The sequence below is a fragment of the Blennius ocellaris genome (genome assembly GCF_963422515.1).
Source record: "Blennius ocellaris genome assembly, chromosome: 12".
In the NCBI taxonomy this organism is placed as follows: Eukaryota; Metazoa; Chordata; class Actinopteri; order Blenniiformes; family Blenniidae; genus Blennius; species Blennius ocellaris.
In genome coordinates, this window is record NC_137661.1 from 1,108,579 (window position 1) to 1,132,334 (window position 23,756).

At 41.9% G+C, this 23,756-nt stretch overlaps 1 protein-coding gene across 2 annotated transcripts in view; it reads right to left on the bottom strand.

Annotated features, from left to right (window-relative positions):
- Positions 1-1,990: 1,990 nt before the first annotated feature.
- The window catches only part of sned1 (sushi, nidogen and EGF-like domains 1), a 34,282-nt gene continuing 12,516 nt past the window's right edge, over positions 1,991-23,756 (bottom strand). Inside the window, exons 8-31 of one of the 2 annotated variants that reach the window (XM_080506031.1) lie at positions 23,110-23,223; positions 22,370-22,417; positions 20,744-20,836; positions 20,486-20,614; positions 19,673-19,792; positions 19,223-19,339; positions 17,457-17,600; positions 16,888-17,061; positions 16,660-16,773; positions 16,455-16,568; positions 16,263-16,376; positions 14,444-14,560; positions 14,050-14,337; positions 13,780-13,963; positions 13,503-13,618; positions 12,195-12,473; positions 11,921-12,062; positions 10,899-10,981; positions 9,223-9,321; positions 8,905-9,021; positions 3,888-3,975; positions 2,861-2,940; positions 2,735-2,762; positions 1,991-2,633 (exon numbers count right to left, since the gene is read on the bottom strand). In XM_080506031.1, the coding sequence (XP_080362157.1) occupies positions 2,737-2,762; positions 2,861-2,940; positions 3,888-3,975; positions 8,905-9,021; positions 9,223-9,321; positions 10,899-10,981; positions 11,921-12,062; positions 12,195-12,473; positions 13,503-13,618; positions 13,780-13,963; positions 14,050-14,337; positions 14,444-14,560; positions 16,263-16,376; positions 16,455-16,568; positions 16,660-16,773; positions 16,888-17,061; positions 17,457-17,600; positions 19,223-19,339; positions 19,673-19,792; positions 20,486-20,614; positions 20,744-20,836; positions 22,370-22,417; positions 23,110-23,223 (2,900 nt within the window). In that variant the 3' untranslated portion in view covers positions 1,991-2,633; positions 2,735-2,736. Of the gene's footprint in view, positions 2,634-2,734; positions 2,763-2,860; positions 2,941-3,887; positions 3,976-8,904; positions 9,022-9,222; positions 9,322-10,898; positions 10,982-11,920; positions 12,063-12,194; positions 12,474-13,502; positions 13,619-13,779; positions 13,964-14,049; positions 14,338-14,443; positions 14,561-16,262; positions 16,377-16,454; positions 16,569-16,659; positions 16,774-16,887; positions 17,062-17,456; positions 17,601-19,222; positions 19,340-19,672; positions 19,793-20,485; positions 20,618-20,743; positions 20,837-22,369; positions 22,418-23,109; positions 23,224-23,756 lie in introns of both variants that reach the window. The other variant, XM_080506030.1, reaches the window with a different exon arrangement.

A 23,756-nucleotide genomic window follows, 5' to 3' on the forward strand; every position in this document is an offset into this window, starting at 1 on the left:
GTCAATTCCCATTAATTCCCATGGAAAGTTTCCAACTTTGAAAATTCCCAGAATTTTGCAACCCTAATCACATTGTTAAGGCACTTTATTTATTCACTGATTTAAAGAAATACATGGCAAAAACGGAAAGATTTTCAAAGGGATGAGGGCTGGTATGCTTTGAAGCAGATCTTCTCATAAGGTTTTGGTCATATATTTAATTTGAGTTTAACTGTATGAAAGATACATTATTATATTAACGGCATGTTTTATACTTTAATTAGTTTCAGTTCACAGATTTGACATCTCTGTTAAGTTCCGCCTTGGTTTATCACAGATTCCCCTCTTGAAAGGGACTAGAAGCATCTACCCAGAGCTCAAACTGGGTTCCACTCAATCACCAGAGTGATTCTTTCCTTTTCTCCATTATTTATTGGAGGTAGATGCAGCCTGAGTTGTAGGTATAGTTGCAGGTAGAAAACCTTTTAACAGAAATCACAAAGAAGAAATCATGTCACTGTACATGTATCTACGCAAATGCAACTTATTTCACAATGAAAAGCGTTTCTCTTTAGTCATCTAAACTCATATGTAAACACAGTACTGGAAATATATTCATCAACACAAGAGCATCTAGATTAATTAAGTTGAAGCTAAGTACCTATTTTGTAGTGTTTTACTCCAACATAAATGCATTCTCATCTGTTGACTGGTATTTTAATCACCACAAATTCTACTTTTAATATATAAAATCATGAAATGCTGTAAATTAAAGTACATGAAAGCAAATTTGTTTTTTAGTAGAGATTTTAAATACAATTTTAAATGTAACTAAATGAACTAAAAAAAATCACCAATTAATTCCTGAAATCAAATCAGCAAGCTCAAAGGAAGACACGGCACACATCACAGTTTATCAACACAGAGTCTTCATGTTCTGCCTTCCTGGTTATTTGTAGATGTTTCCCTGTCTCTCTGCACAGGCTCACTGCCAAGCAGAGCACTGGTTCCTCTGCTGGAGCTTCAATCACCTTCCTGATAGCTGGTCAGCTGCTGTGTGCAGTACAGGCCTGTGCAGGAAGCCCCTCCTTCACCACAATGATGACACAAATGAATAACAAGGCAGTTTTGACTTGACAATCTCCTTTCATTGCACTCAGGCACATGACATTTCAGACAAAGCAGCAGTCAGCAGGACAGTGAGGCTGGTGCCAAATAACAGGCACTAACAGTTTCTTTAATATTAACAGTGCAAATAATAAGCTATACAGTTCCAAATTTGCATAGTGTGAAATTTTGCGATGAAATTTCAACAACTACAATTAAGCACTGCTGGCATTTTATTTGTGTTTTGAACAGTTTTAGCCATTTTTAGCCGATTAGCACTTTCACTATTGAATTGTTTTTGCTTAGTGACATATTAGGACGTCATGCATTTTTCCGTGGGCAAACTAACAAAACCATTTTTTTTCATTTACATTTATCATGTGCAAGATTAGAGAGAAGAGCCACCTTTAAAACCAGATAATGTTTATTTGGATGTATTTTTGTGCAGCTCCAGTGTCATGTGTTGCTCGTCATTACTGACGACAGCATCTGAAAAAACAGTATATTCTATGGTGGGTGTTGTCGGAACTAATTGGACCATTCATGACTGAAAATGATTAACTGTTACTGTGTTTTCTTTAACCTTGTATCTTTTACTATTGTAGATTAAAGTCAGGGTCAACCAACAATTACCTATAAGTGAGGAAAGCATATCTATAAAAAGATTCTTTTTAAAAGAAAATAATAACATGGACACACAGCAGTGGTAAGTAGTTTAAACAACAATACATGTAATCAAAAGAATACTTATTAGTAAAAATCCAGTTGAACTGAAATAAAAAACTTTGAGGAGGGTTTTCAGTGTGAAGCTGGCAATTGATTTAATATGAAATGACACCATGATGGCAACAAACACCAGAAAACACCAACATTTTTACATTTTTATTATTAAAATATTCACCTACAAAAACGGCCTATAAACACTATTTACAAAGTAGCGAGCGGTGACGCCTGCTCAGACACAGAAAAAATATATTTTACACAGAAAAACAAACACAAAAACACCAAAACTGTGCGCTATTATCAGAGGAAGGCAACAATTGATGGGCTCTGGTCAAAATATACACCTTCTGGCGTCGTCGTGAGGAGATGATTGGGCTGGCATGAGGAAAAGGATTGTTTTTTTGTTTATGTTTTTTTAACATTTTCTTCCCTGAGGGACAAACCTGCAACTGAATCACAAACAAACCTCTGCTCATGTGTCAGCATGGACATGGAAATGAGGTATATAAGGTCTCTGAGGGAGCGCAGCCGACCGCTTACCGTTAACATTTGCATAGTTTGTGTTTGCATGAAACACCCATCAGCAGGCATCGTGATAAATGACGTCTTTCCATCGGTCCTGTAGTGAGGCGCTCTCCAGGCAGAGGAGACAAACACAGCCTCTTTTTCACAAGATGAGTCGGAGCTGGAAGTGTCAGCGCTTCTCAGCATGAAACAATGACCACACTCAGTTACTTCAAGTAGATTATAAACATCAGAATGGAAGTTGGGAGTTTTTTTTTTCATGTGACAGTGATGACAGTCCTTTCATCAGCGTCCGAGCGCTGCGGAGGAGAGGACAGAAACAATTAAAGAACTACTTAAAACAACACGCACAGTATTCTCAATGAACTGTAAAAGTTTTTTGTTAAAAAAACAAACAAACCTCTATTGTTGTCTGTTTGTTCTTCTGGCTGTTAGAAAAGTTAACACAAACACGTTACAATACTCACATCAGGTTATCTTTTGCTGGAAGTCGTTTCAACGCAGTGCAACAGAACATGAAACTTACTTTGACTCTTCCTGGAAGGCGTCGGTTCACAAATCTCTCGATAACAAACATCTTGCTGGACTTTATATGTCCTTTTATACCTGCAGCAGAAATAAATATCATGTTTTTTGTATTGTGTTTCTGTCTTTGCTCCTTTGGCTTATATTTGATCAACACATTGGAATGTTACATTTGTCTTCCAAATGATCAGCTGTAATTTTATTCATTCAACTTTAATGAAGCACACAGCTGATGTGGAGCCGGAGATGCTTGTAATCTCGTGTGTTTCTGAGATAAAGGGGTTCCATAATGCAAGAAATGGCCACACGCAGTCCCTCTCTTTTAGTCTGTAGTTTGTAAGCATTCATGCAAAATATTTTTAGTGTTTCTTGGGAACTCTTAAATGTCTTTGACCGCTTAAAGATTTGCCCTACGGTTGCCAAGTTATCATTTAAATGGCAGGAAATAAAAATAGTGGCAGCTGTTTCTTTTCACACAAACACTCATTAGCATTTGTGCTGTAGCTTGTACTTTATGAACAACTTATTTCAAGCAACAAAACAAACCTCATAACATGAGCGATACATTATAATAGTAAGGGTCAGTGTGAAAGTTCTAAAATATCAAATATTGACTTGTTTTTATACAATGTCCAGCAAGCCCCAACCTGGCCAATATGTCATTTCTAGTCAACTATTGCGATTGCGAGCGATGTCTGACAGAGAGAAATAAGAACTTCTAGTTATCACTGGAGGCTTTACTTTTTCAGCCTGCTCATCTTGACACGTCATTTCCCACAAAACAGAAACTGTCCGTCTGAAACAAGTGGTTGGTAGTTATAGTGTATGTTTGTTCTGAAACAGGTCTATCCTGAGAATGTTGATGAAACTGCAGGTTGATGATAATAAAGTCTGAATGTCATTCCACAGATTATGATACTGTACGTTGCCTGTATAAAGCAAATCTAAGCTGCGTAGAGAGCAGACCACTGTGTCGTCTGCTGATTTGAGGCGAGTGTGCAGAGTGAGACCGATGGGACGTGACTTACAGGTAGTGGCACACGCCGCCCTCCCAGACGGGCACGCTCTTGGTCTCGGAGTAGAGACGGGTACACGGGTGCGGCACTCGCTGGCACGCTGCAAAGAGGCGGCACACAAGCAGAGCTGTGAGAGTTTGAGCAGCGTGAGCAGAGGAGCGTCTGCTGGACGGTTTAGGAGCCATGTGAGATAGAACCTGCTCTCTGGCTGATGGATGGTTTCAGGAAAGGAATGTTTAAACAATCTGACGGGGGGATGTTTGGGCGAAGAGCAAGATTCAAGAGGGAGCGAAGGTATGTCGAGTGTCTGCTCCTACACGGCTTCATCAACGTGGACTTATTAGAGAACTCAAAGTCCTATTTTTACTCCGTTTGGAAGGTGGGAGGTTGACTTCAGCCTGGATGTGGTCGAATGACTTCCCTCATCAGATTGCAGTTCAGCAGCTGGGTTTCCTTCCATATGTCTTCTTCTGGTTCTTGTGGGAGTTGCTCACCACTGATACACATACTTTCCACCGCTGTATTGTAAATGTGTCCCACTGTTAAACCCAAAACATTTGCACTTTCACATTTAAGCCACCTCCGGATGAGGTTTTAGGAAACGAATCGTCATAATGAAAACAACTTGGGCCCTCGATGCTTCTCACATGTTAATAAAGTGAGACATTGTGAGGACAAATGAATAAACCTGCTCAGCATCATGGAAAATACAAACAAACTAATAATTAACAACAAATAATCCACTCATACATTCATTAAGTAGAACATATCGAGAATTAGCCCTCAAGAAAAGCCCTCACCATGTTAAAATTGTTAAATTATATCAAAACATTTGGACTGTATTGTTGAAACTGAATATTCTTTGTTTTGTATTTTAAACCACAATGTTTAGATCTTGATTGGGACAGTTTAACCTTAGTTTGACCTCCTTCTTTACATTGATAACTATTCAGTCATTCATGACATTTTAGACATTATGATTTTATTCAGGAAATTGAAATACACTGTACTATTGCTAACTTTCTAATATTATTTATAACCTTTCTATGTTCTTGTCAGCATTTCAGCTTGACTTTTCAGTGTCATTCTCAACATTTGCCTTTGAAGATGGATCTTTTAGTTTTATTCTCATCAATCAACATTCATTTTACAATTTATCTTTAAAAACATATGGCTTAGTAACATTTGACATTTGTTGTTGTTGTTGTTGCTTTCTGCATGAGATTAAAGTTTCTGGTCATATTCACGGTTTCACAAAGAAGCACAAGTAATCTCTTGTCTATGCTACTAATTTAAAGTTATTTATATCCATGCATGGTGCGAAGATATCACCATGTTTGTTTCCATGTTCATTAACTTCAGGAAGACTTTGAATGCATTCCTGCAGGCCGTCCTTATTAACTCAGTAATGTGTCCTTATTAACTCAGTAATGTGTCCTTATTAACTCAGTAATATGTCCTTATTAACTCAGTAATGTGTCCTTATTAACTCAGTAATGTGTCCTTATTAACTCAGTAATATGTCCTTATTAACTCAGTAATATGTCCTATTAACTCAGTAATGTGTCCTTATTAACTCAGTAATGTGTCCTTATTAACTCAGTAATGTGTCCTTATTAACTCAGTAATGTGTCCTTATTAACTCAGTAATGTGTCCTTATTAACTCAGTAATGTGTCCTTATTAACTCAGTAATGTGTCCTTATTAACTCAGTAATGTGTCCTTATTAACTCAGTAATGTGTCCTTATTAACTCAGTAATGTGTCCTTATTAACTCAGTAATGTGTCCTTATTAACTCAGTAATGTGTCCTTATTAACTCAGTAATGTGTCCTTATTAACTCAGTAATGTGTCCTTATTAACTCAGTAATGTGTCCTTATTAACTCAGTAATGTGTCCTTATTAACTCAGTAATGTGTCCTTATTAACTCAGTAATGTGTCCTTATTAACTCAGTAATATGTCCTTATTAACTCAGTAATGTGTCCTTATTAACTCAGTAATATGTCCTTATTAACTCAGTAATGTGTCCTTATTAACTCAGTAATGTGTCCTTATTAACTCAGTAATGTGTCCTTATTAACTCAGTAATATGTCCTTATTAACTCAGTAATGTGTCCTTATTAACTCAGTAATATGTCCTTATTAACTCAGTAATGTGTCCTTATTAACTCAGTAATGTGTCCTTATTAACTCAGTAATGTGTCCTTATTAACTCAGTAATGTGTCCTTATTAACTCAGTAATATGTCCTTATTAACTCAGTAATGTGTCCTTATTAACTCAGTAATGTGTCCTTATTAACTCAGTAATATGTCCTTATTAACTCAGTAATGTGTCCTTATTAACTCAGTAATATGTCCTTATTAACTCAGTAATATGTCCAGAGGACTCCTCCTCCATCAACAACCTGTCAGAGAGGAACTCATACAGTCGATCCTCAAACTCATGAATGAATGAGTGAACACAAGGAGACTTTAGGAATTTAAAAATATGTTCTGTTATAACAGAATTAGTCAGAGTTAGTGTGAGAACCTGACCTTAACAACTTTTAAATACATAAATAAATTGTTTTTTGTCAACTTAAAGTGTTTACTTTCGTTTTGGTGGAAATAGGTCAGATGAAATTATGATTTATATTTAGTATCTTTTAACAAATCCTGAGCAACTTGATCTTTATTATGTTGAATTTAAGCAATTTCAACATGATTCCATTTTCAACAATGTGTCCTGGTGTAATAACTGGGAAAAGTCAAAAAAACAATTTGCTGCTGATGACACTTCACAAGTGACGAGGTTGCTGGTTTTCACTGCTGCGTCACTGATCTCTCAGCTCTCAGACAAGTTTTCAAGTGAAAACGCATCGCTTTTGCATTTTCGTTTCAGAAAAGTTTGCTGTTTGGATGGAAACGTTTTGAAAATAATGTCCATCAACACTGAAAACAATGTCGTGTTACTGCACAGCCGATGGCGGGCACTGCTGTGTTTATGTAATGAAAGCACACACATATACGCGCAGACAACAATGTGCTACAAACATTAACGATGGATTGTTATCACAGTGACTCTCAACGATTAAACTACCGAGTCCCAGGAGAATCTGGGGGGGGAGTCATGACACTCTGGTGTCAGGACTCAGTCCAGCTCTAACTAAGTTTGTATTTCCTTCCTACCTGCATTCAGTTCCTGCACTTCCTGTTTCATTTTGTCACATGTCTCATGTCTGTTCCAGTTGACTTGTCTTCCTGTTTGCCTTCTCTCAGTGTGTGATTACCTGAGTCCTCCGTCATGGGACTCACCAGTGTCTCCCCCTCCTCCACTTCCCTTTTCAAAAGTTGTGTTTTCAGTGACTCTGAGCTCCGTTATCATGTAAACAGACACCCAAAGGTCAATGGGAATTTAGCGTTTTCAGTTGAAAATGTCGTCATGTAAACGGGGCTTCAGTGAAGCTACAGCCACACGTCAAACACCAACACCCCCAGGAAGTGAACAGTAACAATAAGCAGCAGTTACTTTAGTCATTTTTTTACTCGACTGGATATCTGGTGGACAGGTTTTGGCCAAATGTTGGACACCCCTGTTCTAAAAGATTGAAATAAAATAAAGATGTAAAAGTGTCACATCGGCGACGAGAAAGATGGATGGAAAGAAGCCCAGTGAAAATAATACAGCACTTTGTGAAGTCAGACGGTATATTTATGATGTGCACTCAAGCTCTGAGCCCTAAAGTCAACCGATCTATTCCCCAGTGTCACGGGGTCACTTCTCAAAGGAGCGTTTCATGGTCCCAACAAAAGAGAAGTCTATACAAAGATCAGCTGACAAGACGGCCAGCAGAGACACAAACTGTACTGGAGGCTCAAACACTGAGAGGCTGAGCCTTGGGAACACTTTGAACATCAGCTAAACTCTATTCTTACTATTGAAACGAGAATGAGTTTCACAAACACCATCTATCCTACTTGACGAGAGGTTTCAAGGGATCATATCTTGAGGAGTTTCCTTCCCGGTGGACTTGCATGTTTTGTGTGTTTTACAGACATTGCAGTGAACGGCAGTCCAGAGCATCTCCTCAGCTGCAGCTCTGCTGGGGAATTCCCTGCTGTACACGGGGCGTGAATGAAAGCTCCTGGAGAAAGTTCAAAGTAGTACTAATAAAAAAAGCACCAGATTGATGTGTATAAACTACATACACACCAGTAAGCAGCGTCAGCATCAAACAGGATTACGCCACAAACATTAAATGGTCCATCGGAGAAACAAGATCAGATTGAAGTGTTCACTTTCCTCCAATGTCTCCAGATGTCAGTGCCATGGAGCGTCTGTACGGTGGGACATCTTGGTGTCAGGGTTACCTTCAGAGGTTTTAAAGGCTTCCGTCACTCAACGGGTCCCTTCTGGGACCTTGATCGTGCCGGTGGCCATAATGTTATGGCTGATCTGTTTATTCATGCTACATGCTAATGCCACAACTAAAATGAGAGGATCACACTGCTGAACAAAGAATTTTGCAAAGTAGTCCAAACTTTTCTTGTTACAATGGATTTCTTCCAGTAATCCAAAGAGCAGTTCAAATAAAAATGTCAAGTTTGTGGAGAGGACCGTTGTGACGCTCTCCTCAGTGCCGAGCTGCACAGTTACATCATGCCTGTGGCACTCTGGAGCATTGACTTTAAAACCCTTTTGTCGCTAATTGAATCCATCCAGAACTGCTGGGAAGACCGCAAGACCTACAAGGCTTTACTGCTGGGAAGCAAACGTTTTCATGATTGAATTAGACGTGACAGACTCTATTGATCTGCTTGTATTTGACACCAATTTACTTTCTTCTTTGAAGTCGTGAAAACATCGGCAGGGTGAGCGAAGATTCAGTACATCTGAACACAGAGGAGTCCATTTTCACTGAACCCACCCTGTGGGTGTGTGTGTGTGTGTGTGTGTGTGTGTGTGTGTGTGTGTGTGTGTGTGTGTGTGTGTGTGTGTGTGTGTGTGTGTGTGTGTGTGTGTTTGGAAAAAGCCCACTAAACTTACACAGTTCACACTGTCTGCCCTTGAAGCCTGCGGCACAGTCGCAGATGAAGGAGTCGCCTTCGCTCGCACACGTACCTCCGTTCTGGCAGGGCAGACTGCGGCAGTCCTGGGGTGACTCTAAAAGACAACAGCTGCCGTCAACATCCTGGGCCCAGACCCGAGCGCGGGTCTCAGGTTACGCTCCTCACTACTCGGCATTACCCACAGCTGATACCATGTGTTGATAGCCTCCAGCTCGACCCCCACACAACCCAACACCAATCTCATGTATCTCCACGCTACTTCAGCTGGGAACGACCGAGGAACAAAAACACCTACCGGGCCTCGTCCTTGAAGCTTCCTCTTGAATCTCGAGTGCGAGGCTGATTTTGTTTGTGGTTTCTTCCATCTTTTCTAGTCGTATTGGTGGGTCGGGTTCTGCAAGGCAAAAACATTTCCTGCCATGAATCAATGTGAAAAGATGAAACAAATGTCAAGCTGCAGGGCGACTCTGGGAAGAGCCATGTGTTCCACTCGCTGAGACTCTAACAGAGATTTTGTTTGGATGCATTCCTAATTCAGAAACACAGAAACACTGCTTTAAGAAAATGCATGCAACATTGTGGAAGTGCCCTCATTAGAAGGGGGCAGGGGAAACTTTGAGAGGAAGCTCATGCTTACATACACTCATGGTTTTTTTGTATGTCGGGTTTACAATCCAGTCAAAATAAATGTTTGAATCAGGAAGTGACACGTTTTATCAACAGCTACTCATTTAAATGAGACACCAATTGTTGAATGAAGCTCGTTCACTGTGTGTTTCAAAGCACACGGTTACAAATCCAGGGCCGAAATGACTTCATGTCCACACGAGATCAAACTGTTATTGTTGAGACATTCTGTAGAAAATTAGCACAGAGCCTGCGTGTGGATGTGTGTGCAGGTTAGCTTGATACTATTCACACCTCATTGCGTCACGGCTGTGCATCATTCCCATCATCCCATCATTCCTTTCAGATGCACCCTTTGATTGGGGGAGCCTGAATAGTGACGGCCCCATAAAAGATCAGTGCAGCAGGCTGCGGGAGGAATTCCTACATCTGTGCTCTGACTTAGTCACTCAATTGCGTTAATGACCCACAAGAGTTTGAAGATAATTTGAGACTGCTTTCTGTCTTTGCTCTAAGCAGGTGGGGGGGGGGGGGGGGTACACTGAAGACTGGAAGAAACTACACATAAACACACACACACACATGCACAGGCAGGTGTCGCCCTGGAAACCTCAGATCCACATTAAAATGACTTTTTGGGAAATGATTCCACTTCCTGGATGTGTTTGTTAACGGGAACTCTGGTATAGAGCTGCTGTGAATATTCTTAAAAATGACCACAACGGGACTTTGTTCAGCTGTCAAACTTTGGGATTTAGAATTACATGCATTGATGATTTAAACAACAACAACAAATACTTATGTAATGGACTTTAGAAAAACAAAGTGCATTTTCTGCACATAGATTTTGCATAGACTTCCAACATACAGTTGTTGTCTTGGAAACTTCACAGAAATCCGATGAAATAAGGAATTATGAGCTATATTTCAATGAATAACAGTGTTCACCATTCACTACAAAAACGACATTGAATAGACTATTTCCAGGTATTTTTCTTTCTGTTTTGGTTTGTATACACCCCCATACACACCCTTTTCTGTACATATGTTGGTTTGTTTTTGACAGAAAACCTGGATTTAGTGTGATAAAGTTGCATTTTCATTTTCTCTTTTACATTTGGGAGAGAAACATTTAAGCAATAAACATTGAAACAATCTAAGCTATTTCTGGGTTTGCTGTACATCTGTGCTGTCAGGTAAATGTACTTATAAAAAAAAATATTGCTAAGACCCACAGTATTCACCCAACCATACTGTAGAGGGAAAACTCATGTTTTAATCCACATACCAATATCGTACCTCATGTCGACTACAGTGGCTGTGTATATCATGGCTCAGACTTACTTGTGCGATGTCGAATGGTTTTTCTTGGCAAGTTAGTAAATTTGGCCGTTATCTTCCCCCTCCTGTCAACAAGTTCTGTATATCTGCAAAACAACAACAAAACCTTGAGTTGGAACCGTGAACCAGTGGACTTTATTCATAAAGGTTATGAATATAGAAGCTGCCAAGAATCCACAGCTCAATGAGAAACAGACAAATAAAAAGCAATCAAAAGAAATGTTCAGGATTATTCTGTTGCAGGAACAACATCTCCATATATGAAGTGAAACAACATATGCCACATATAAAATGTAAGCCATTATTTGGACCACAAAACTTGAGTCAGCACAAATAACAAAGTATGTGTTCAGGAGTGATTAAAAATAAGAGAAAGAGCTTGCAAGCCAGACAAGCTGCTCCTAAGACAAATGTTGTCTGTAGATTGAAACAACCTTTCTCAAACTTGAAAAGTACATTATGGAAAACCAGCTGTGGCAGCATTAGTCCATTTAAATTGTTTTTTTGCCTTGTTTTAGTAATATATAAGCATTACATTTTTAGTATTCTGTATGAATTTCAGGAAACCATGTGATGAATTGAAATGGTTATTGCTGATGCTCATTTGAAGGTGTCAAGGTCAGTTCATGTCAGGTTTAATGTTCTATGACGGAGGCTGAGCTTCTTGTCATGTATGTCATCTATCTTCGTGTGTTATCGCTCAGCCTTCAATGTGCTGGATCACCTTGAGGGTCTTCACCCATAGCTCATCAAGTCCTTATTCCCTCGCGTGTCCAGTAGAGGAGGCCTCTCCAGTGCTGTCTGGTACCAGCTAGTTGATTTTCAGTCTTGTTTAAAGGTCCAGTATTGCAGCATCTGCTTGTTTTTATTGTTTTATTTTGCCCTCAGACTACATATTAACTACATATTAACTGTCTAAGTCTGAGTAGTGCAGTGGATCGCATGTAAAACCTGTCACAACTCAGCAGTGTATGAGGAAGACCCATTAAGTGATCATGAATATTCAGTACAGGATGTGCTTGCACCTTGGCAGCTCCTCTGAGTTCTCGGGTTCTGTCGGAGTTCCCAGGTCTTGAGATTGTGTTGGGGGAGGTGTGTGTCCACCTGGAGTCCCTTGTCCTGTTCCTGCTGGCCTCTCCCTCCTTCCTGGTCTCATCTGCATTGGCACTGGATCAAAAGGGACCGAAAAAAACCCAAGTTGCCACTTGAACATTCAGTAGCATCAGATTTTCCCTAAGTTGAGAAAAGCGTTCCTTGTTGTGGAACCATGCGTGGTGAACCAGGGTCTCAGACACTCACAGGTAGTGAAGGTCAGGTACTGAGGTACACTGTGGATTTGCTCCAGCCCGGTGTTTTTCACAGAGGTGAGAGCCACATAGTAGTGCTGCCCGGGCGTCAGTTCACGCAGGGTGTACGAGCCCAGCTTCCCATCGGGCAGGAAGCGACTCCTGGTATTCAGCCCTCGGGTCAGGTTGACCACAAAACCATCCGGAGCGTTCCTGAGGTGGCGACTCCAAGTGATCAGGGCCAAGTTGGACTTGAGATGTGACACGGTGAGGTTCTGTGGGGGAAGAGGCCCTGAAGGTAACACATGCGGACAGTCAGCAGAGGTGGTGGGAGGACAGATGCACATTAGGGCCTGGGGGAAGTGGAGCCACAGATTCAACTGACTGAATGATGTCAAAATTAGTTGTGGGATTCAGAACCAGACATTCATTTGATTAGAACTGACAGCATTTCCATTGAATAAGGCCATGAATGACGATGCTTCTTCTTTGATTTTTCTCTGACATAATTGTTCTGTGCTTCAGGTTCAGTCCTGTCCCTACTAGCTCTCCCTGCTAAATGATATTTAGTAAAAATAGTTTTACCATGGGCCAGTGTCACTACCTGTCTGTTCTGGGTATGACTATCAAAGTCTTTCAGATGCACAAAGAAATAGCTTCTTAAATGTGTTCTTGAACCATCCCTTTAAGCTGATCCAGTTCTGGTGTTGGGAAGGCAAACACTTAGCAATAATTCCTCCCAAACTTAGACTCATATTGAAGGCTCAAACAAAAATGACCCTAACTTCCTAAAATACAAGAATGCCTACGTGTGTTGAAATTTCAGGAATCAAATTTGAATCAATAAGGAGCTTAAGCATGACTTAAGTGAAACTGAGGCGTCAATATAAGTATCTGTGGTATATGCACACATATCATATGTAGCAAATCAAAATAAAAGTGTATTTTAAATAGTCCAATGAGGTCCCAATTAAATCACTATCAGATCGGAGTCTCAATTTGTCTGATGCTTCCCTCTGAAGAGGAGATGCGTGACACAATAATGCTACTTAATGTTATTCTTATCTGATTCCGGACCTTCTCCAGTGCGAACCACTGCAGCAACAGAAATGTCAGATACCACAATTTGATGTTCTTGATCGAAGGTATTTTCTCCTCAATCTTTGTAGACATTGGCTTAACTTCTACATCACGTTCAGAATTGTAAATATTAGTCGCACAATTTCATGTTGTGTGCATATTCATCCATGTCTGGCGTCTGTATTGAAGAACACAACAGATTTAAGTGTTTTGAGGCAGACAGCCAAGTGAAGTCACCTACTTGTCCAGAACTGCAGTGATGATCCAGCCGAGTGGCTCGTGGAGGGAAACTCATCTGGTCTGATTCCACTTTGACTCAGAACATCTACTGAGTACATCTGAGCAGGCAGCAAGGAGCTGGAGGACAGGCGCAACTCACGGTTAAGTGGTGAAACAGCGCCCTCTGCTGGCTGGACGGTATAGTACTTCTAATCGTTCAAAACTCTTAAAACAGCGCCACTCAGTGGACAGAAACGTCATTACATGGGGTTGGGTCGCAGCAAAGTGCCAATCCTGACCTGAACGTGTGCGCGGTGGTGCTGGTGTTGAGCACAGCGGTGCGAGTCTCACTGCCATCTGAAGGCACCAGAGACACGAGCACCCTGCTGACTGCAGCGGGACCTTCGGCCTGGACCAGCCAGCTCAGCCACACCTGAGAGGACGACACGTTCACCACCTGCAGCTGTTCCACACGTCTGGGTCCTGGAGCGGAAACACACGTTCGGATGAATCCGCACATGCAGAAACCGTCTCCACCATTACACACTGCGCGACGGGACGATGCTCACTGGTGCGTATCAGCGCCGTGGCAGGCCGGCTCGTGTCGTTGCCGTTGGTTTTGAGTTTGATGGAGACGGTGGAGATGTTGTAGAGCAGGCCGGGCACCAGGCCCCGCATCACGTGGGTGGACTGCTGCCTGTCCAGGTAGTCCGTCTTGGGATCGCTGCGGCCCAGAGGAGCGTAGCTGACGGCAAACATGCTGATCAAGGTGTGTGACGGCTCTGGCTTGTCCCAGCGCAGCTCCACCTCGCTCTCCTCCACACGCACCACATGGAGGCCAGGCGGAGGCAACAGGTCTGGGAACAGGGGGCAACCTTACATGTCTGAGTCATACATTCAATTATGACGGCGTTGTCTTTGGAAGACATAGGCTGAGGAGTACACAGGAGATGATCGGCTGACCTTTTTCACAGTCCTTGCCTGTAAGTCCCACTTTGCAAACACAGTTGTAGTTTCCTCTTCTGTCACTCCAGCAGCTGCCGCGGTTCCCACAAGGTTTCAGTACACAGGGATCCTCCACTAAAGGACAAACATGGATACTTAATGCCATGTCATTCATTTCAGTTTAAACAGTTTGGCTGAGATCATCAGAGGTCTCATTATCGTTCAATTCAAAAACAGGTTAAGTGACACCAGAAAAAAACACCTAAAGATTCACTTGAACATTAAAATCTGATGACAGAGGCACTCCTTTGGTACGTCTCAACTGGTTTAACTTGGCTGAACAGTGAAGACAAGGAAGAATGGTGCACATTAGTGCAGCACAGGAAACTGACCTCAGTGCGAACAAAGCCAAACCAAAGATAGAGGGAGCCAGAGGGGGGAGAGAGAGAGAGAGAGAGAGAGAGAGAGAGAGAGAGAGAGAGAGAGAGAGAGAGAGAGAGAGAGAGAGAGAGAGAGAGAGAGAGAGAGAGAGAGAGAGAGAGAGAGAGAGAGAGAGAGAGAGAGAGAGAGAGAGACCCACTGAGCAACGTCCTTCACCTCATGATGTGGAGCAGAGACTTCAATGTCAAATCAACAGATTCCCTGCTACATCACCTAAATATTTTTAGTGGCTGCAGCTTCCATCAGTTCCTGACACAAAACCTCGTCCATACAATTGCTTCTTCCAGCTTGACCACCCTCACAAACCTGCAACCCCTCAAGGGTCCTTAGGATGTGAGAGAAGATAAATGAGGATCATGGGAGTTTTTTTTCCATGAGACATTTTTTGAGAGACATAATTTTTTTCCTCGTCTTTGCATTTGCTCCATTTCTTGCTGCTCATGTCTGTGACATGGCCTTACAGGAGATTGGTATATGCATTACACTTACTTTGACAGCTAATACTCAGTTGTCTTATTTTATCAACAAAAACACAAAGTGACCAGAGGTAATGTGCCGTTACTGCCACGACCACCACCTTAACAAGTCACACCAAAAGAGAATCAAAACGGTCAAAGGGGGAAGGAAAACACATTTTTGCAAACTCCTAAAGTCACACTTTATGATCACTGATGAGGCAGTGACACAACTAATCAAGATGAAATGATCCCACGTGAATACAATTATTTAAATTGAATCACTCAATTTTTATAGTTGTTACTCTGAACCTTTCAGACAGTAAAATGTGGTACCAAGTGCTTTAGATAAAGTCCTTTCCATCCTTGGACAGAAGGTCACTGAAACACCACGCCTCCATCGCTGCACCACTTTGTGATTTAATAAAACAAGACTGAGCATAGAGAAGCAGAAAAGGAGAAAGTGTCCCATCGAGCCTTCAGCAATGCAAGGTGCCGTAACATCTGGACACGTAAACCACTGCCTGACCAGGTAGTGACAGTATTATGACAAATACATAATACGGTGGGATGTCTGGATAAAATAAATCATTAAAATACAAAATATAAAACAAAATAAGTTAGAACCTGCAAATGATAAATATATGGTTGAATATGGAGGTTATGCACAATCTATTGCTTGAAGATATTATTGTGATGCCTATTATTGTAAAATTATAAACTTCACCCTTGTATGTTTTTTCTTTTGTTCAATTGCATTCCTTCCTTCTGTGAGTATGTTTGTTTTCTATATATGGCTTTCTGTTGATATTGACAAACATTTACAAAAAACTAAACAAAAAAAAAAAGAGGAGCAAAAACCTGCTAAAACGTAAATACTGATACTGACTCACTTCAAAGTTGGACCAAACGGCTGTAAGAGGAACGGTGAAGCCACTTACACATCTGGCACTGGTCCCCAAAGAAGCCGTCTTTGCACAAGCAGAAATAATTGCGCCTGTATCCGCGGCAAACGCCTCCATTCAGACATGGACTAGACTCACACCCGTCCTGCTCTGCACACAGACACGAAAAAGGGAAATAATGTTATTTTTTCCCTCCAGAATGTGGTCAGTGTTGTGCGGCCGCTGCACCTAGGTCACACTCCCGGCCTCTGAAGCCTTGTGGGCAGTGGCACAGGAAGGAGCCTGGCTGGTCCTCACACGTCCCCATGTTTCTGCAGGGTTCTGACAGGCATTCGTTGATGTCTGCAGCGTGATCAAACACATGTGCTTGTTAATAAACCTGAATGCGCTAAATATTTGCGTTTGAGATTAGAGGAGTTTGTGGAGGCTCTACCTGTCTGACAGCGGACACCAGTGAAGCCTTCTCTGCACACACACTGGTAGGAGCCGATCTTGTTGCGACACGAACCTCCATTAAGACAAGGCTGTGAGAGGCACTCATTGACCTCTGTGAACACGGAGGATCCACCAGTTAGCACAAGAAGACAAATTGCTGTAGTAACGGGGATCTTTTTTTGTACGTGCTTCTTTATAGGCCTATGTGCTGTTGAGTGACACGGACCCTCACAAACGGGCGGCTGGCTCCAGTCTCCCTGAATACCGCAGATGCTCTGGGTGGCTCTGGGCACGGGCGTGAAGCCTGAGTGGCATACGTATACCGCGATGGAGCCGGGTGTTGTCGAGGAGAACTGAACCTCGGCGTGCTTGACTTGTGGAGGCAGCCCACAGCCCAGCTCTGAAACAAATACAAACACGCAGGTTATGTCAGCGTGTCTGCAGGGTAACACAAGCCCACAAACACCAAGGCTTAAAGCAGCTCATCCGCACACACACTTATGGCAACGAGGCCTTTTCCATCCTGGCTGTCTGTTGCTGTCCTCCTAGAATTACCTCCAGCATGCTGTGACAGTGTGTGGATGTGAACTATCGGGTCCAGTCAGGTCTAACTTTATCCAGCAACGGCGTATATCTGGAGCCTGCAGTGCAGCAACACTGCTAAAATTACATCTGGATGGAAAGCCTGTGTCTCCACAGCCAGCAGCTCAGGATATCCCCTGCTCGTGCCGCAACGTACAATCAGTGTGGCACACAGATGAAGAATTGCCGGGCGGTGACACACAGTCTGCCTACCTGCAGAGGTATGCACTGAGCTCCTGCTGATTTCACAGTGCCTGCCGAGGTAGGCCTCCGTGCATTCACACTTGTACTTTCCGATGTAGTGAAAACACGTCCCACCATTCAAACAGGGGCTGGAAGCACATGGATCAGGCTTTCCTGGGAAAGACAAACAAACAAACAAACAAAACACAAAAACATTCACGTAATCAGACACAGATTGTCTTGTCTTGAGTTAATGAGGAAGAGTACCTGAGTCATTTCATTCCAAAAGAGATAGCAGTAACTGGCTTTGGATGTGATGCACAATAAAGTAGTGGTTTGCTCTTCTGACTCACACTGAGAATGTTGTGAGTTCAATTCCAGGACATGATGTGTGGACCCCTAATCCCTATCTGAACCAGGGTTTGAATCCCTCCCCACAATCTGTCTGTCCTACCCTCTTCTCTACTTCTTCCCCCGAACCTCAACCAGAACAGCATGAATCCTCCATCTGTCTGCTTCTAGAGTTCTTGTGTTAAAAGCAGGGTTTTTGTTTTTCTTTCCACTGTCTCCTCTCCTCATGTGGATTTCTTGCTTTTTCTCTGTAAAAGTGCCTGGAAATGACTCCTTTGAATCTTTAAATTGAATGGATTGGCTCCCGACTCTCAATAAACCCCAAATTAGACCCCCCAAAAGTCAAGATGAAAGTTTATGATAGAAAAAAAATTATATAATAAAGATAAACAAGTGAAAAAACACTTTTGGAAGCTCAAGATTTTTTTCTTTTTTTTTTAAATGATGGGTTTAGGCAACTTTTATGACTAAAGTAGTTTCAGAACACTTTCCACCAAATAAAATTCAGTTGGACGTGCAAAACATGTGCAACCTTCATAATAAAGATAACAGCTTAAAAACTTAGACAGACTGATTTAACAAAACCGTACCTTATGTCAATTTTGAACTGTTCACATATTATCACAGTTTTTCCACAGTTTAGCTATTTCAGATATTATTTAGCTGGGTCACCTTTTTATTATGTCCATTTTCATGGCGTCAGCCATTTTAGCCCTTAAATCTTTTTCAGGTGGAAACACTTCAATTTGTCACGACTAGAAAGCAGGATTTAGTAGACAATCAATTGAACTATCCAACTTAGGTTATGTTTATATCGTTGAGCTGTGAGAGTTCTTTTAATAAGATTTTTATGTTCACATACTTTTGTCAAAGCTGCAGGAAGCCACTATAGAGGGGGCTGAAGAGCTACGAGACTGGCGGGTTACAAACCCCTGACCAATGATAATGTTAAATTCAGAGCATTTACACAACAATCTAGTTTTGAACACAGAGACGAGAATGTGGCTCCAGGCAAAGCAAACTTTCTACTTCTTCATTTACTTGCACTTTATGTCCCTCAGTCCAGCACTGCTAAAGCTAATACACACACTAATTGTTCGAGGTGTACTTCTATCACTATTTCACACTCCTCTCCTCTTCTTCATATCTTTTGAAAAGCTTTAAACACTTAAATCATGTTGTGCATTTCCCTTGAAATGGAAAGATCACAGCATAAAGTAGTCACGTGAGGTATTGGAGCAATAAAGGTAAAAAAAAAAGTACTCCTTAAAGAAGTACTTTGTGTGTGTTTTTAATCAATATATCAGCAGCACTGTGCAGAATATTGAGGTGTGCAAGTTTATCTCGTCAGGGTTCCTTTTCATGCTCCCGCACAGATGTGCAAATAAACAAGTCGAGGCATTGCATATAAAATATTTTGAATATTACCTTAGGGTGACACTCACCCACTTCACAATGTTTTCCAGTGAATCTGAAAGGACACACACAGCGGTAGGTACCCGCCTCTTCTTTACAGGAGCCTCCGTTGCGGCAAGGACCAGAGGCACAGGTATTGAGTCTGACTGGAAAGAGACAGAGGAAAGGGAATCCTTGAAGCAGAAAACACATTAGCTTCTAATTATAGAAAATGAATCTGTTCCAGTACATTGCATTTCAAGCTATAATTCAGGAAAATAGCCCATAACTCAGTCATAAGCACAAATTATCCTAAGCCTTTCAGCATCACGATATTTCAAGCAGCATTACGAGTAATGACATGTTTCCTGGTGCGATGAAGCTTTAGCTGGACCTGAGCCTGAGAAAAAATGCACAAATCCAAACAAAATTCTGCAAAAGGTGCTTTATGAATTCCAGTCTATGCACTGCTTTGGGTTATTTTGAATCAATGATACTACCTTTTTCACAGTGATTCCCCCAGTATCCATATTGGCATTCGCAGGTGTAGCCTCCATCTCTCTCGTAGCAATATCCTCCGTTCAAACAGGGAGAAGAGTCGCAGACTGATCGGGGCTGTACTGAAAAACACACACCGAGACTTGACTGTGTTCCACTGCATGGGAAGCAGCAACACTCCTACACTGCCGTTCATGCAAAAGGCCTCAAACCAACTTTTAGAAAACAGATAATTTGTCATTTCAGGATGAAGTCAATTTCAAAAATATCGCAAGAACTACATCAACATAAACTGTGGTAATGTCTCTCCACATTGCAAAGATTAACTTCAAACATGGGCATAAAGTAGAAGTGACATTTAAAAGTATACTACACATGCATATACACTCCCTGAGCTGAGCCATGTCCGGACTGCCACCCTGTGTTGAATTGCAGGAATGTGTTATAAACCAGTGTTATTTACATGTAACGACTATGAAATATAGGTTTGCAATAGTCAAGGAAAAAAGTCTGTCCCAGTAATGCAGTACATCTGGATGAATACAATAGATTTATTGGCAAAGTTTGAAATAACTTTCAGTTTAGTAAAACTATTAGATTGGCAGATTGTGACATTTTGGCAAATTATTTTTTACATTGTTTTGCATTTCAAGAAAAAAAAAAAGAATCTATTCTCCATACTAAAACTGTGATCATTCTAATTAATCGACAAACAGTTTGGGAAATGTACTTTCAACAGGATGTACAGGTGCTCATCCAGTCACACACACGGCTGCAAAGTGGCCTGATGTTGAGTTGGTGCCTGAGGCTCTTACCATAGGGGTAAAAGTCCTTATGATCTAGCTCTGCTCCGGTCTGACACGTACATAGGTAGGTTCCTCCGTACTCCAGGCAGGGGCCTCCATCAGGACACGGCCTGCTATTGCTGCACGGTGTCTGGGTTACTTCTGGGTGGAAGGAATTCGGGGAGACAGGTTAACCAACTGTCGTCTGGCTTGAGACGTCCGTGATCTTCCTGCCGCCTCGTTCTTTAGCAGTTGTCGACCAGACAGGATTACTCATAGCATACCCACCAAACTGACAGTAGAGTCCCGTGTAACCCGAGGGACACTCGCAGGTTCCGTTGAGGTCCACACACACTCCCCCGTTCTGGCAAAGACATTCCTCTGCAGAATAAAGGGAAGGACAGAGACGGAGCATGAGGGAGAGCGTTAGCTGTTAGCTGTTCTGTGCTGGCCTGTGTGTAAACAGAGGCAGAAGGTATAAATGGTCAACATCTGTACCAGATGCCGAGCGTCTTTCATCTGCCGTACTGTAAACTATATATTGATTTGCTGTCATTTCTCTTTCCCCCCCAATCTTTTCCAACCGGGTTCAGAGGGCCAGGACATTACCAGTCAGCACATCCGCTCAGAAGAAATTATAAGAATGTTATTTTTTCCTCCTCTACTTCCTAATTGCAGCAGTGGATCAAAGGGACGAGGCCATATCACAGCTCAACGGCTCCCCTTTGAAGCCCCAGGAGCACAGGGGAAAGGTATTATTTTTCTGATGATATGGAGCATATTTTGTGACCAGAATGTATGGCCCTGGGGGCAATTAATGGATTGTTAATTTAGCGAGAGCCACTTTGATAGGCCACCTGTGCGGGCCCCGGCCCCTTTGATGTGAGAGCCCTGATTAGGCACTTCTGAGTCCCGCTACTTTCTCTTCCTCGGAGGACTGCACTCCTTTTTCTTTTTTCCGCTGTGCCTTCCAAGTGAGCCAGGCAGGAAAGTATTTGAGAGATTTAAAAGAGCCTATATAAGCACTGACAGTTATTTCAGCTCAAGGGTGAGAAGTGGCATGCATTTGCAATAGCTCAAATACTATTAAAGAGCTTTTAGGTGTGTGTGGTGTGGGGGGGGGATAATCTTGTAGCCCCTGCTATCAGTGGGTGACAGTAAACTCCTGCGTGAGCCCGAATAACTTCACTGCAGTCGCTACTCATTGGTTATGAATACAATACAAAATTACTTAATACGCATTTGCAAAGAAAAGAATAAGAAGGGAAATGAGGGTGAAAGCCTTTTAGGATTTGGTGTTTAAAACAGTTATGCAAGGAGCAGCTGTGTGTGAAACTACAGCGGTGCCATGGCCAACATCCAGGGCAGCAGTGTAAAAGCATGCATATTTCAACAGCTCCGTCTGAAGAAATGACCTGAATACCAGCAGCTTTGACTCATAAAGGGGCCTTTTTAAGTCTAGACAAAGCACTTCCTCTTGTTGGTAAACTAATAAAATGCGCTATAAAACAATTACTCGCAAGATCAAGCGACTGGTTCCCGTAGTAAACCGGGCGAGGCTGTGTCAGTTCTGATGATTACGATAATCCATCATCACAGCAGCTTCTTCCAGGGCACGGTTCCAAATTCCTGCGGGATAGAGGGCTCCTCTTCAAAAATACCCCAGACTGCGCGCTACCTGCCCATCCTGCCTGCAGTGAGCATCGGCCTGGGCCAACAGTACGCTACCTTCACACTGGTCGCCATAGAAGCCCGGCGCACATGTGCAGCTGTTTATTCCTGAAGCGGTGTATTCACAGATCTGGTGCTTGTTGCAATCTTGCTCCTCACACGAGGCTGGAGGTTTGAAAGCTCTTAACATCCTGCAAACAGGTTCTTTTCAGTTTGGAAAACTTTACCTGCATATGCTTTTACCTGTTTGATTTTCCGTCTCAGTTGCATTGATCTGCAGCTTCGGCAGCTCTAAGACACGGAGGCAAGAACAGGGATGAATGAATTTAAAGGTCGATGGCAGTATAATGTGTATTCGACCACCTGGAAACAGATTAATAAGAGAAGTTCATCACTTAGGAATCCTTAAATTAATACAATTCAGCAAACCCTCCTTACAAGCCCAATTTCAAAAAGGTTAAGGCTTTTTGTAAATATGAGGAGGATCCAATAATATACAATTCTCATGAACTTATCTTTTGTATTCAATGTAAACAGTTTGAGGATTAAATGTTTGACCAGTGCAGAAAACACTAAAGACACCATTTTCAGCTGTATTCAAAGAATCGAGAAATGTCAAGGCTGTTGGTGATGTTATGTTCTCAATCAAATGTGGCTTTTTGGGAATAATCAGGAATACTCAGTGTATTCTGTTTTATTTGCATTTTACACAGAGTTACAATATCTTAAAACAATTGTGTGTTAACATATTATTAATTTCTGAGTCAATCTGATTCAGAATGTGATGAACAAACAGGACAACGACCTGGCAAATGACTACGTTTTGCCTAATGCAAAGGTCAAGATACACATTGGCTTTAATAAACAAGATTCTTCCTGGTTGGGGTAAAAACTGTGTCGCGTAAAACAATATTAAGATGCAACATAACAGACTTTTGTCGAGATGTGCTTTTATGAGTTTGCTCCTCTCTTGGAGAGCTCACCTGTCTCACAGAATGTTCCGGTGAAACCAACGGGACACGTGCAGGTGAAGTTGTTCACCTGGTCCATACACTCTCCTCCGTTCAAGCAGGGCAGTGACTCGCACTCGTTTATATCTGGAGGGAAACGTAAATGAATCAGAGATGACAACTTCCACGGTGAGATTTGCCAGCGATCGTTGTCTGAGACACTGAGCTGGATTAGGAGCGTTGAACTTCCCTTCTGAAAGCATAGAGTTTCCTTGGCCAGGTGTCTGGTATTAAGAGTAATGAAGAGGCAAGGATTTATGAAGTGTGCGGAGCCGGAGAGCTGAATACCCAGCTGGAATCAAGTTTCAACAACCATCAGTCCCAAGAGGATCAAGTTTGAAAAAACAAAACAAAAAACAAACTATGGATACCTGCTTTACTTCAAACTTTCCTCCCATAGTTCCTGGCTGAAGTGTAACGGGAAATGAAAACCAACTAAACAAAAAAACAACATTTGTTTGCAAATCTATTCAACCATAACCCATCTGTCTAGGAAAACCGAAGAAACTCTTCTGGACTGAAATGTCAGCCAGGAGACAGAGAGTTTGATGTAGAAAGCAGCAGAGAATAATTTCCCTGGAGAGATGATGCCTGCCGACTTTCCCCCAGGATTGTGAAAC